The sequence below is a fragment of the Setaria viridis genome, chromosome 5 (genome assembly GCF_005286985.2).
Source record: "Setaria viridis chromosome 5, Setaria_viridis_v4.0, whole genome shotgun sequence".
NCBI lineage: Eukaryota > Viridiplantae > Streptophyta > Magnoliopsida > Poales > Poaceae > Setaria > Setaria viridis.
The window spans coordinates 41750765-41764550 of record NC_048267.2 but is presented as its reverse complement, the minus strand read 5'-3'; the positions used below and the strand labels follow the sequence as shown (position 1 = coordinate 41764550).

General features: G+C 42.1%; 1 protein-coding gene across 1 annotated transcript; it reads right to left on the bottom strand.

The window, feature by feature from the left end:
- Positions 1-3445: 3445 nt before the first annotated feature.
- LOC117857394 (embryogenesis-associated protein EMB8) lies at positions 3446-10678 on the bottom strand. The gene is made up of 14 exons (XM_034740040.2): positions 10168-10678; positions 9883-9972; positions 8095-8162; positions 7941-8023; positions 7722-7811; positions 7328-7450; positions 6429-6506; positions 5827-5912; positions 5251-5299; positions 4882-4938; positions 4554-4684; positions 4395-4478; positions 4230-4296; positions 3446-4137 (listed from the first exon to the last, which is right to left on the bottom strand). The coding sequence occupies exons 1-14, from the start codon at positions 10422-10424 to the stop codon at positions 3673-3675; spliced, it is 1728 nt and encodes a 575-aa protein (XP_034595931.1). The 5' UTR covers positions 10425-10678; the 3' UTR covers positions 3446-3672.
- Between the last annotated feature and the right edge of the window lie 3108 nt (positions 10679-13786).

Sequence of the window (13786 nt, the reverse complement as noted above, 5' to 3'; positions counted from 1 at the left end):
ACCGGGGTATGGATGTCAGTGACACGATGTACACTTGTGGTGACGTGGCATTATAGCGAAACGACTCGTGCTGGGTGTTGTGAACGCGACGGTGATGACAAGTGACGCTTGCGTCCACCTTCGAGAGTGGTGGCTCCTCATATCTATTGGCGCAGATTAACTACCATGAATTGCGGTAGAACCACAATCCACACGAGCTTGCAAATTACAGTTGGTGGGTTCAGAATGGAGAAACATTGCTAATATGATATGTGAAGATAAATTTAAATCATCAAGACATGGTACGATATAACGTTTTCTAGAAACACAATATGGTGAAAACAATGTTCTTTTCTTCTTTCGCAAAGAAAAACAATGATTTTTTTTTAGCAATGAAGATGTTAGTTGCGAAGTGTATGCTAATTTAAAACTATGAGGTCGACGAGTGAGCTAACTCTCTAAAGCATTGAATCGCTGCGCATTGAAAACATGTGTGCTGCATTTACATATAGGTCAAAAATCGTCAGTGTACACATGTTGCATCATTATTTTCGTTTCAAAAAAAAATGTTGCATCATTATGAAATACACGTGTTGCATTGCATATATACAAAAATGTTTCCCTTACTTTTAAGAAATACTTGTCATATAACAAAACTTATCATATATAGAGTATTTTCCATTCTTAGAAAATGGTGTGTTGACATGGCTAGATAATTTTTTACTTACCATCCCACGACAACAAAAAAAAATCACCATCCACGAATTGTTGTGTGTGGTGACAAATAAAGTGAGTCCAAAACCAAAAAAAAAAAGAAAAGGAAAACACACATATCGCTGGAAGGGAGAATATATTTATATTAAGGACTTGTTCGTTCCACATACTTTAGTGTCATTAACCTAACAAATAACCACCCACAACTTATTGCATGTCATTTTATATGCGGCTTTTGTCGAGAACGTGTCTGGGCACATGTTTCATTAATAAAAACATTAATAAGAATACCGTTTGTTGATAAATACAATGTGAGCTAAAATATACTCCCTCCATTCCAAATTATAAGTCATTCCAAGAATCTTGAAGAGTCAAAGCATCTCAAGTTTGACCAAAATTATAGAGAAAATTGTAAAGATTTATGACATCAAATAGGTATACTATGAAAATATAATTGATGAAGAATCTAATGACACTTAGTTGACACCATAAATGTTATTATATTATCATATAAATTTGGTCAAACTTGAAATACTTTGACTCTCTAAGATTCTTAGAATGACTTGTAATTTGGGATGGAGGGAGTAGTATTTATACTCAAGCCCTGTCCATCCACGTGATGTAGCGCGCGCCCAATGAATTTTGCATTGTTGTAGTTGATAAATACAATGTGAGCAAAAATAAAACAAACTGTAAAGTGCCATATTTGGTCTCTAAACATGTTCATAGGGTATCAACTAGGTTTCCAAAGTATTAATTTGCAGTCTGCACCTCTATACTTATTGGCAAGTAGTTCATTCAAGGTTCAAAACCTCTAATCAACGTTGATGTTTCCTACGCCATTCATATCACTATATGGCATCCAATAAAAAAAATAGAAATTCATTAGGACCCAATGTCATCGCCTAAATATTATCCCCCACGCCCCCTCTCCGAGCCCATCAGACTTGAAGGGTGAAGGATGTAGCGATTGGATGGTGCAGGTACAGACATATCTCATGTGGGTGATGGTGATGGATACGAGACAGATGGCCACGCCACATGCCATGTACTTCCTCCCTCCGCAAAGAGTGTTCTTTATAGTTCAAAATTTATCCTATTTGTAATTTTTGGATCAACTAATTGCCAAAATATTTCTTATACTAGGTGCAGGCGCATTTAATTGTCAGATTTTTTTTCAAGATGTATTTTACCTTGCAAACTGAGCATAGCCCACCAGGGTTCGCGTCCTCGACTCGACACTGGTTCAAGTATTTTTCTAGATTTATTCCAGGATTTAACCAGCGCTATTCTTTCAGAGATACATCGATAGCGAGGCGCCAGTGGTGACTTCGTCAATCTCGAGGATTTGCTAGCTCAATCTTTCAGAGGTGCTCATACAAATAAGGTTGCGTGCATGTGTTCGTAGGGGCGAGTGTGCGTACGTGTATGTGAGCGGCTGGATTTATTTCAGGATTTAACCGGTGCTATTCTTTCAATGATACATCGATAGCGAGGCGCCAGTGGTGGCTTCGTCAATCTTGAGGATTTGCTAGCTCAATCTTTTAAAGGTGCTCATAGGAATAGGGTTACGTGCATGTGTTCGTAGGGGTGAGTGTGGGTACGTGTATGTGAGCGGCTGCGTATGTACTGTGTGATTCGGATAAAAAAAGATGTATTTTACCTTTGCAAGATGCATGCACATTTAAATTCCTAATTTTTCTTTCGTAATTATTAAAGGATTGGATAAAGATAATACTGACTATTTAATTAGATAAGGCTGGCGGAACGAAGTTGGAGCTGAATCACGATCCCTTACCAGGCGACAAACCATTTCTTCACCCAACAAATGTATTTCCGCTACAGTTTTGGGCTATGTTTTGGGTGATGGCGCGAGAGCTAAGAGATAAAGGAGTTGATCTGGTTGGTGGATGGGAGAGGATGTGATGGCCAATCAACTGGATCCAAAACCCGTAGCACCCCAACATAATTAAATATTTTAATTTTCAAAACAAAACTCTTGATCATTTATTCAAGGAAAAAAATATATTTAGTCCTCTCATCAATAAACTTTGCCCGCCTAATCTCATGAGCAAAATTTACGCGCAATTTACTCTCCTAGATTATTTGTCCAATCTACCCCTAACCCCTAATGAGATTTCTCTTTTTTATTTTTTTATTTTTCCACGTACAAATGGAGTTTTAATTTCAAATTTTGCAAGGAATTTTTCACGATCTTTCCATATAGATTTATATCTCTAAGATCAACTTTGTATCAAATGTTTACCCTCAAAAAAAATTTGTATCAAATGTTCCTAACCTTAACCAAGAAAAATTCTTAGTGTATTTTTTTAACATAAGGCATCATGTCATCTATCCACTCATAAAATTCAAACCTAATTTATACATGGAGGAAAAAAAAGGGAAAACCTCATTAGAGATAGAATGGACCAATCCAAATAGTACAGGGAGCAAAATCGAACCTAAATTTTGCTTAGGGGTTAAGTGGATAAAGAGAAGGGTAATAAAATGGTCCTTTTCATTTATGCAAACTCCCTTCTAGGTACCAACCGTAATGCCGTCTCCATATGAAAATATAGTCTCAGTTCTTCCATGCAGCACCGCACACCAAACATGTCCCAACATCTTTTCATTTCAAATGGTCGACGATTTTGCCATCCATGCACCACAATTTTCTCATCTTGGATAAAAATCTATTTAAACTTGGATAAAACATGGCCACCATCTACATCTTTCTTACACCAAATTCCGGTGAGCAAATGAATACAAGCTTTTCTTCGTGATGCAGTGAAATTATTTGGATTTGTACATGTACCGCGAGCATGACAGCTTATATCCTGTACATATAGGTGGGTGGTGCAATTTTATATTTTTATACAAGATCTGTGGGTAACTGAAGAAATCAAGTGGCCGTACAGGCCTTCAGGTCCTAAGGTTTTGCATGACGCAGTCAAAGTAAATACAAGTAGGGTTTACTTATCATTTAGCTCGCAACAGATTCCTGAACTTTTTCCGGAAGGTGATAAAAGCTAGGGAGCCAAGGAGCGGCCATGATGTTACAAAAGCAATATAGGCAAGCAACCAGACGGACCTCCCTTGGTATCGTGTCAGCTGGTTTATGGATCTCTTGACGGGAGCAATTATCTCATGGAGCTTGTTATTGTAGACGTCTTCACCTTGCCGATTTGCAGAACCTGCAGTGCTATCATTCCCTGTTCCATTGGCGTGTTCATCATGTTTCTCGCCAGATACTTCTAACTGTTGTCTGCCACCCACCCCGTTACTTAACTGTACTCCATCAACCTCATGTTTAGAAGGTGAGCCATCATTATTGCCAGGGCCATCTTTTGTTACTGGAGCTACCATTCCATCTTCCATGATATTAACATATGGACTTTTATCAATGGATGATTCCAAAGAAGAGTGCAAAACATGATCATTTGCCTGCATTTAATTATGAGAAGAAATATCAGCATACAAAAAAAGTTAAACATCTAAGATGGCAGATTACATTGATGAGTTAGTTTCGCCCAAACCTTCTGCCAATGCATGTAGGAGCTGTCATGAAGAGCAAAGAGGAACTCAGAAGCAGCTCCAACCCACCTACAAAATATATTAGATGGCACCAAATTCAGAATAAACAACATAATCCTCAATAATGTAGACACAATAGAACTGTCAGATTTATGCAGACATCATACCATAATCTTCTAGCAGTTAATCCTTGAAAGAATGCAAGATGACCACCATTCGGAGTAGTTGCCAAAACAATGTTCTTATTGGCCCTAAATCAAATAAAGATCCTTGTCATACATAAACAGAACTGTTCAGGAACCAGGAGTTTCAAAAGAAAAAATCACCTGCATTCATCCCAAGGTATAGCCTCCCTTGTGCAAAGGGGATCATCCAAAGCGTTGATACAAAGCAAGGGAACTGACACATTTCCAACGTAACTAGCACTGCTGCACCGGCGGTAGTAGGTATCCACCGTCTGTAAAAGAATCACTACAAATTATCAGACATTCACACTATTTGACAGCATTAGCCGCTACAGCAGCACTTGGAATATTATCAATTTATAACAGCTATAAATCAATGCCATAAAAGCCACAGAAAAAGTGAAACATGTATTGCAATATGATTGACAGTAGAATCAGTAAAAGCAGGCATTGATGCAATGGAGGCTACCTCATATCTTGAAACAACACAAGTAGCATGGTGGTCGAATTCCCGGATAGATCGTGACTGCCGTGTTAACGAGAAAAGAAAAATAAGCAGTGGGATATCATATGAAGTCAGGAAGAGCCCGTTAATACAAAGATAAAATTTCTGTGAAACTAGGAATTCAAAAGATATCTAATTAGTCAAACAGTTAGCAGCTTGAAGATTATCCTTTTTAATAACACAAACTAGAAAGCTACAAAAACTAAGAGTGCAGGGTACTGATCTATCTTGAAAAAGGACAAATAGTTTGAAACTAATTTTAAAAATCCTGTAAATACTACATAAACATACTAAGTTCGGTACTAATATACATTGCAGAAGAGGGAGTCAAACCTTTTTAATACCTTCCCAGTTTGCAAGTCGGGCCAAGACAGGTTGATGTCTGCAAAAGGCAAAGGTAAGCTTTCTCAATAGTGAATAGTGATCAATGACATCCAAGATGTTGTGCATTTAATTGGAATTTCTATTCCTACAAGATAGAACTCAGTTACATGGTCATGATACCTTTGGACTGCTACGCAACAATTTTTAACCACAGTGAAAGCAGATCAGCAAGCAAAGAATGGACACAAGTAATTCATGCAACCAACTAGCAGAAAGCATAGAACACTCTTATGTCCAAATTCAAGCTCCAGACAGGTATTAGAATCACTACACTTGAATAGTCTAAGCATCCATGAATACTGAAGAAATGTTTGATCATGGAAATACTAGTGCTTTCACTTGTAAATCGCTCTAGAAATCAGTCACTTGTACATCGTTAGCAAACACTACAATACAAGCTTTTCAAACATTTGTATCTGCTATTCTCAAAAGAGAAATTAAATTATTTAAAAGAGCGACTTAATTTAAGAGAAGCAACAGAGAATGTGTAGGGTGTATACAGCTTTGTGAGGAATAGAAGCTTACAGTTTTGCATAGCCCTTCAGACCAATTGCAAGTGCTTTGTCATAAATACGCTGCACAAGCTTACGGGAAATAAATCTGTCACCTATCTACAAAAAAGAAGTGAACCAACAAAACGCAGTGAGGTTAATGACCAGTTTGGTGATTTGGTACTGTGCTAAAGAAACCACTGATGAACTTTGTTACAGAGAATCCTTGCCAGTAATAAAGATGAGGTTAACAATTGGTTAACCTATGGAGAATATTTTTTTACAGGAAATATATCCAGAACTAGTATAGCATAAATACGTTTCCCCATGCAAGACACATTCCCTTGTCTAACATGGCCAGCAAGGCTAGCAGCGAGGATGTATGTTTGGTTCCCTTGCCCCCCTTTCTTGAGCACTGAGAGCCAAATGTACCATTCTTCACCAGCAAAGCAAACATTAATCACTAGCAAGGCTAGGAAAGATCGGAAAAAGAAACCAAACAGGACTCAAGTCACCTAGGCACTTCCGTGCTTGGAGAGGTGCAAAAGTGACTTGAATTCTTGAGGCAAAACTTAATAAAAATTTCTACATAGTAAGCATTCACGTCTTCCCAGTGAATTAGATCCAGCAACTAACCAACAGATCCCATGGAGAACAAATAGCTGCTGCTCCAGCCACGGGAGTATTTTCACCTTCTTCTCCAAGATACTTGACCTGTACAAAGATGTGGAATAAATATGCATTGTCTGTATTATGTTCTGAAATCAATTGATGCACTTTTGCAATTCTTCCTTTTAGGATCATAACAGTTTGGATAGGGGAAAGATTGGAATAGTGATCACGAGCAACATGGGATTCACAACATACAAAAAATAGAAAATACAAGACTAATGACAAATCTGACCATGATTGCCAGATGAGTGACCACCAATGTTGGGTGCGAATGAAGTATCAGGAACTCACCAAAACCCAACCAAAATTACCCATGTGGATGAAACAGTGAGCTCAAAGACAGTAAAGGGGAAGAATAAGTGGGTGGATTAATGGGATCAGGGTAAAAGGTTTCATGAAAACCCGCCAAATTTCAGTAAACCCACTGCTGCACTGAAGCATGGTAAAATTGCAGAAATAGTGGATAAAATCCTGAATGATTCTAACCTCATTCAGTACTTCTCTTAGAAAAATTATATAACATATGCAAAGAAAGACTAAAGAATGAAATGTGTCAACCAGTTTCTTGTAAAAATAAGTCAGATCATGCTGATTCTTGGCCTAGTTACAAAACAAGTCACGATTAAAAATCTGAGTCAAACTTAAACATTAAGTTTGTACATCTATATGACTCTTTTGGGCGAGAAGCTACTACCATCCATAAATGAGGCAACACTTGTGCAATGTTAGCTACCGGTACAGAAAAAACTGCAGCTAGCAGTTTTCAGTAGTAGGTAGCAGGAAATAGTGTACATCATAATACGAAATAATTAAACATGCAAAGTGGCAAAAATTAAGGTTAGGCCAAGGTGAAAGTTGCATACCACAATATTGGCACCTATGCTTGTACCGACGCAGAACAGTGGGGTCTTCGGATATCTGTGGTGGAGGTATTTAATAACCTCTCGGACATCTTCAGTCCAACCGCCATTGTAGAAGCAATCTGACTGCCGTAGGAAATAAATATCACAATTTCAGTGGTGATGGTTACTGAATAAATCATTTGCTGCCTCTAAAACAGGTTGCAGTTTAAACAGACAACATGAACTTCCATCATTGCACGCCACCATTTGGTGGCAATCATATATACAGTTAACATAAGAGCCACAGATCTTGTAAAAACATTGCACATTACAAGCTGGACTCAAATAAGATCAGGAAGGTTTAACAAAATTTAGATGAAATTGAAATACTTGGTGATTCAGTTAGATAACTTACAGTAATGGACACACCACCAAGACCTCGGTGGTTGCTTACAACAACATTCCATCCTTTGCTTGCTATAGAATAAACCAAGTGTTTTACATACTGCAAGAAGTCACTACATCTTTAGAATGACCAGCAAAGATAGTAATATGTTATGCAACAGAAAAATCAAGAGTTCTTCAAATATGAAAAATGAAATATGTCAACATTAAAAATAAGTTAGCAACTTACAGCAGCAGCAGAATCACTAGTTAATCCAGGAACCACAACTACAAGGGGTGTTGAAGAATTTTCAGAAATGAAACCATCTCCATCTGCAACACAACCAAAAAGGTCAGATCACACCATGTATGACATAGATTACACACAATCTGTGATCCTCTACCTTCCAGATCAGAGACCAGAAGCCAATCCAAAGCAATGGTTCCACCATCGCGAACTGTGTACAACTGTCTACAGTGCAGATATTGTAATCAGTGCACTGTCAACTGAGAAAGCAAGAAAAGTGTTTCGGTTCACTCCACTAAAAAAAGCACAGATCCTGAAGAAATTAGTTAAGGGGCTTAATCTAGAGAAAATCATTTGTAACAATAAATACATTAGTAGGAATTGTATTGTGTTCCTTGTCGGGAAGCAAAGAATTAGTTTCAACAAAATAAATGCAATCTCTTGCTACTCAGCTTTCTCACTTTCTTTTTCTTTCCCTTTCATGCAAAATTCATATTGAAGTATCAAACGATGAGTTTCTCTGATAACCAATGGAGTGGCCAAACAATCTTGACATGTCCAGGAATTCATCCACGGAACTATAAAAAGGCTAGCAAGAATGCCCAGATTCCTACTAATGTGATAACTGATAAGGTCATTGCCTAATTGCTTGGCCAAAGGTACAACGGCCCCATGAACTAGGGTTGGGAATTTCTGATCTTAAAATACTTGGGTGGTCTCTGAAGATGAGATGGTTATAGCTTCAAAAGACTCAGTTGTTCCTTTGGCCGGATTTCAAATTAAGATCCATGATTGTGCTCGATCTTTCTTTTCAATGGCAGTAGAAACTACAGTTGGGGATGGAGCAAACATTTTATTTTGGAAGGACAGATGGTTACATGGGCAGCGACTTGAAGATATTGCACCTCTACTGTTTGCTGCTGTCCCTACCAGAAAAGCTAACGAGCGCACTGTACTGCAGGCCCTAACTGATCAGAGCTGGATTCCGGATATCCAAGGGGTAATCTCGGTAGGGATCCTCACTGAATTTTTGAATCTTTGGGACCTCCTCTTAGATATTGGACTACAGCCCGGTGTGGAGGGCTCACATCGTTGGCACCTTTCAGCATCAGGACTTTTCTCAGCCAAATCAGGTTATGAGGGGTTCTTCCAAGGATCCATTCAACTCCGATCATGGGAGCACATATGGAAGTCTTGGCACCTAGACAATGGGTTTTTTACGTGGATTGTAGTACATAAGCGCTGCTGGACTGAGGATCATCTTGCAAAACGAGGATTACCTCATCCGGTACGTTGTCCACATTGTGACCAGACCGAGGAGACAATTGATCACCTACTTACTAACTGCGTATTTGCTAGAAAATTTTGGTTTCCTCCCCTGCAACGGTATGGTTTGCAAACACTGCCGCATTCAATGTAAGGTGCATCATTTGAGGACTGGTGGTACAGAATCAGTGAAGCTGCCAACAGCCAACTACAACAAGGGGTCAATTCTCTCATTATTCTTGGGGCCTGGACTCATTGGAAGCGTAGAAACCATTGTGTTTTTTACGACGCCATACCAAACATGGCAAGCTGCTTACTGCTTGCCGAAGAGGAGGCCCAACTTTGGGCCATAGCTGGGGTGCAAGGGATTTGCCTCATGACAGCCCCATCCCCTGTTGTCTAGGTCGTTACTATAGAGAAAAAAGGTGTGAGTGTAACTTAAGAATCTTCAGGGTGTGTGGGTGGGTGGGTGCTAGGGGCTCTTTACCCCTTCTTCTTTAATATAATGATATGCAGCTCTCCTACGTGTTTGAGAAGAAAAAAAGATGTATAACGGAGCAGAATAAACTCTTGACAGTGTCCACTGTACTCAATTTTACAAAGGGGCGTCTTAATGGCTAGACGGGATAAGGAAATCTAGAGGACTGCAGTAATGTAACTCCCTTGTACTGAATCTAACCTCTTGTACGTGAATGATGGAGGCCTCCCAGAGATGCCCAGGAACAATGTCTGCAAATGCGGGCTCGCCAACCATGGTGTCGCAAGGTACCTGCATAGTAAATTAAAAATTATACCGCAAATCCATCATCACTCCAAACTTAAACTGGCATCATATTATAATGCAAATAATGCATCATGGTTCCAGAATCCCAGCTCGCAAACTCCATCACAACTGACCAAACGCGCCCAATGCTAGTACTGCCGCTAAATTACGTTACCAGACCGAAAGAGCCCACGGCCATACCTGCCGTGGAGGGAGCGGCACTTGGACGCGACGTGGTGGTAGATCTCCGAGGCCGGGTGGAAGGTGAGCTCGACGCGGCCGCCCCGACAGCCGCGGAGGATGTCGCCGATGACGTGGAGCTCGAGGAAGCGGTACAGGAAGACCGAGACGGCGGCGGCGGCGGCGAGCGCGTAGCGCTCCGCGGGCACCATCGCCGCCGCGCGGAGCAGCAGCTCGCCGGCCGACTCGCCCCCGGCGACGGCCTCCGAGCCCGACATCCTGCGCCGCGCCGGGGAAGCGATGCCTCGCCTTCCTTGGGGTCTGCGATTTGGGAGCAACGATCCGCTCAGTGTGGGCCTGTGGGGCACGCACTGGTCCCCGTCGCGTGCTCCTCAGGTCCTCGTCGCCGCCGCGCCGAGGCGGCCGGTGCGGTGGGAGTTTATGGAGCGGTCCGAGCGGCTATTCCGAGGATCGGCGGAGCACGCGATTCACACGGTGGACGAGCGGAGAGGCAAAGAGCGCCCGGGGGTCCCTGGACTGTTACGCCCTTGTCGTTTGAAGTGACCTTCGCGTTAGTGACGCGGTGGGCCATGGATGTCGGGGACTCGGGGTAACGACGAGGATTTGGTGGGAGACGACGCGTCGGGCACTCGGGCCTCACGCCAGCTGCGAGGAGATCCAACGCTTGGGCCCACTTTGCAGGGGGTCGGCGTTCACATCTGTTGGTGCGGGGCCAAGAGGAGCGGTTGAGTAACGTCCACGTGAGCTTCCAAATTGTAATGTCGTTTTGCGGTACGCCAAGAATTCCAAGTCAATGATGAATTTGGCGTCGAATCTCGGGATAGTGGATTTTGTGGTCTTGTACTCCATCCAAAACTTGACACGCATCCGCACCACGTTTTTCTTCTTTCAAACATCTTATATTTATATTGATAATAAAAATGACATACGGCAATATTTAACCATACCCAGATATATCTCTTCTCTACTTAAAAAAATAAAAATAATAAAAAGGAGACTTATTACTCCCACCCGTGACCGTCCCTCCAATGCTTTCCAGCCCTCCGATCAACATCCCACCCTCTGTGCCATCTACTCCACCCCGCCGCCCCCTACCCCGTTTTTTTCGTCCGCCCCCGCCACCTAGCTCCCCCCTCTTTTTTTCCTAATTCGCTCCCCGCCTCTGCCCCATCACTCGCCGCCGCCTCACCTCAAGCTAGCCGTTCCCACAAGACCACCTCCATCGGCATCCGCTTCTGCCTTGATCTCCATCAGCAGGCCCCAGAGGTAGAGGCCAAGAGGCCACGGGCATAGGAGGAGGTGCAGCCACGGCGAGCTAGGTCCGGCCTAGGCGGCGCCGGCGGCGGAGTCGAGGGCACTCCAGCCCTGTTTTCTCCCACTGCGATCCCTCAGCACCCTAATCCGCTTTTCCCGACCCTTTTTTTTGCGAGATCCCAGCGCCCCTCCCTGCCCCCTCCGCCCATCGCGTCGCCGCTCCACCCGCTCGGGGCGCTGCCCGCAAGCCGCAAGGGGAGAAGAGGAAGAAGGTGAAGATGAGATTTACTAGAAGATGAGCATGAAGATGATCAATGGATGCAAGGAGTAGGTTGATGTCGGCATGTCCGTTTCCGTCAACGACGATTGGTTTTTTTCCTCCCTCCACAATTGGGAAGTCATCCTACCTTGTTTTAATGTTCTAGATGAAACCAAATCTTTCTGTCACTCTCTGATTCCATTTGGTGCAAGTGTGTACTTGTGCAGGAGTGCCTCCCCTTCATGCATCCCCTTCTCACACGGAGAGATTGTGACGGAACCGCCCAAATTAACTTGGCTAAAGCACACTTAAGTCGCTTAATAAGCGATCATGTAGTTTAAACAAGTCAACTTGGTCGTCCGTCAGATTTCATCCGATAAACCACTTACCTCAGGATCGAGAAAACAAGACTCGTACGAAGGTAATTGGTTACAGAGATTACAACAGTCCATCTCAATTAAACAAGTGCATTAAATTATTACAACCTCAAGTTCAAAATTCAAGCAAAGTTTGCAGAGTTCTCAAATAACAGAAATAACTGAGCAGAAGCTAAACATCGTTGCAGGATATCATGACGAAGCCGATCATGACATCAATGATCCCGATCCTCGCCGTTTGAGGAGGGATCCCACTCAACCGTCCAACTAGGGGGAAGTTGGGGAGGCCAAGTGCCACTTGCAACGAGCTCAGAGGGATCAACATCACCTGAAAAAGATGTGCCACAACAAGACTGAGCGACTACGCTCAACAAGACTTAACCGACCGGTGGTACTACTCCACCAACACCTAGACATGCAAGCTTTTTAGCTCTAGGGTTTGTTTTTGCCAAAAGAAACTAGTGTAGGTCCTTACTTTCAATATTTTAGTCACAAGTTCTACGTTCATTACCAATCTAAGTTAGCAACTATACTAAACAAGCATAGTTTTCCAAGCAATTAGTACAGGTTACCATATTAGATCATCATCATCTTTCATTCTTACTCAGTGTAGCATAGCGATTAAGCAGTCCCAAACTGTGAGGGGCAGACAAATCCATTCGAATTTATTAACCATGCATGGCGAACCTAATCCCACGATATCCGCGCATCGCGAAGGGTCGCGTCATTTGTCAGTCGTCCCCATCGATTCCCAAACCTGTATCGGGCCCACTTCCCTTGGTACAAGGCTCCATAGACCCGGCCTCTGCCGTTCTATGACCGCACTTGTCACCACATGCGGCCGCAAGGGAACTCCATTCCAGAGATAGTGGAACGATCCGCTCACGTTCTGGTTCAATCAGGTATTAGGCTTCCCCATCCCATACTAGGTATGAGATTAGTACTTTCAACACTTGATCACGAACACTATCACATCTCGACCTTAGTCCAATTTTATGTAGACAGACGGGGCAATCCACCGACCACCAAAATAGTTCACAGAGCCCTGCCCCGTATATCGTCCTTATAGTTGTAACAAAAGGAAAGCAAACAACTCCTATAACTTGCGAGTGGCAGTCAATCACTCGACTTTTACGGAGTCCTATTAAGGATTGCAACTATTCAGCCTATCATACTAGTGTTCAGATCAAAAGGGCACTAATTCATGCATCTATGATTTCAAACAATTTCTAAAAACGTAAATGCACAATCAAGCAATCAAAAATATTGCAAGTAGTTAAAGATAGGAATTTATGCTCTGGGGCTTGCCTTCACACGGGGAGTTAGCGAACTGGTCCTCCGCTTGCTCCGGTACGGGCTCGGCTCCGACTGGCTGCAGATCAGTTACGGCTCCTTCTTCTAGCGTCGGGTGAAGCTCGTATGTTCCGTCAGCAAGGTTCAACTCTACACGAAATATAAATGCATCAAGTTCAATTTCCAAGCTTTCTCATAGGATGTAAAACATGAATTAGCACTGAAGTATAAATTACATCATGATCACATTTACCTAAACAAGGTTCTACACCTTCTTTATCTGCATAAGGTAAGGTGGGTTGGTACAAAACCTGGAATTGATTTGATGGTCATTGTGTACATATATGCACTTAACTTTATTAAACTTTAGATCAGAAAGTTATCCTATTTCTGAATGTTCTTTTGTACCTCTTCCAAAAATTACCTTTATCATTAT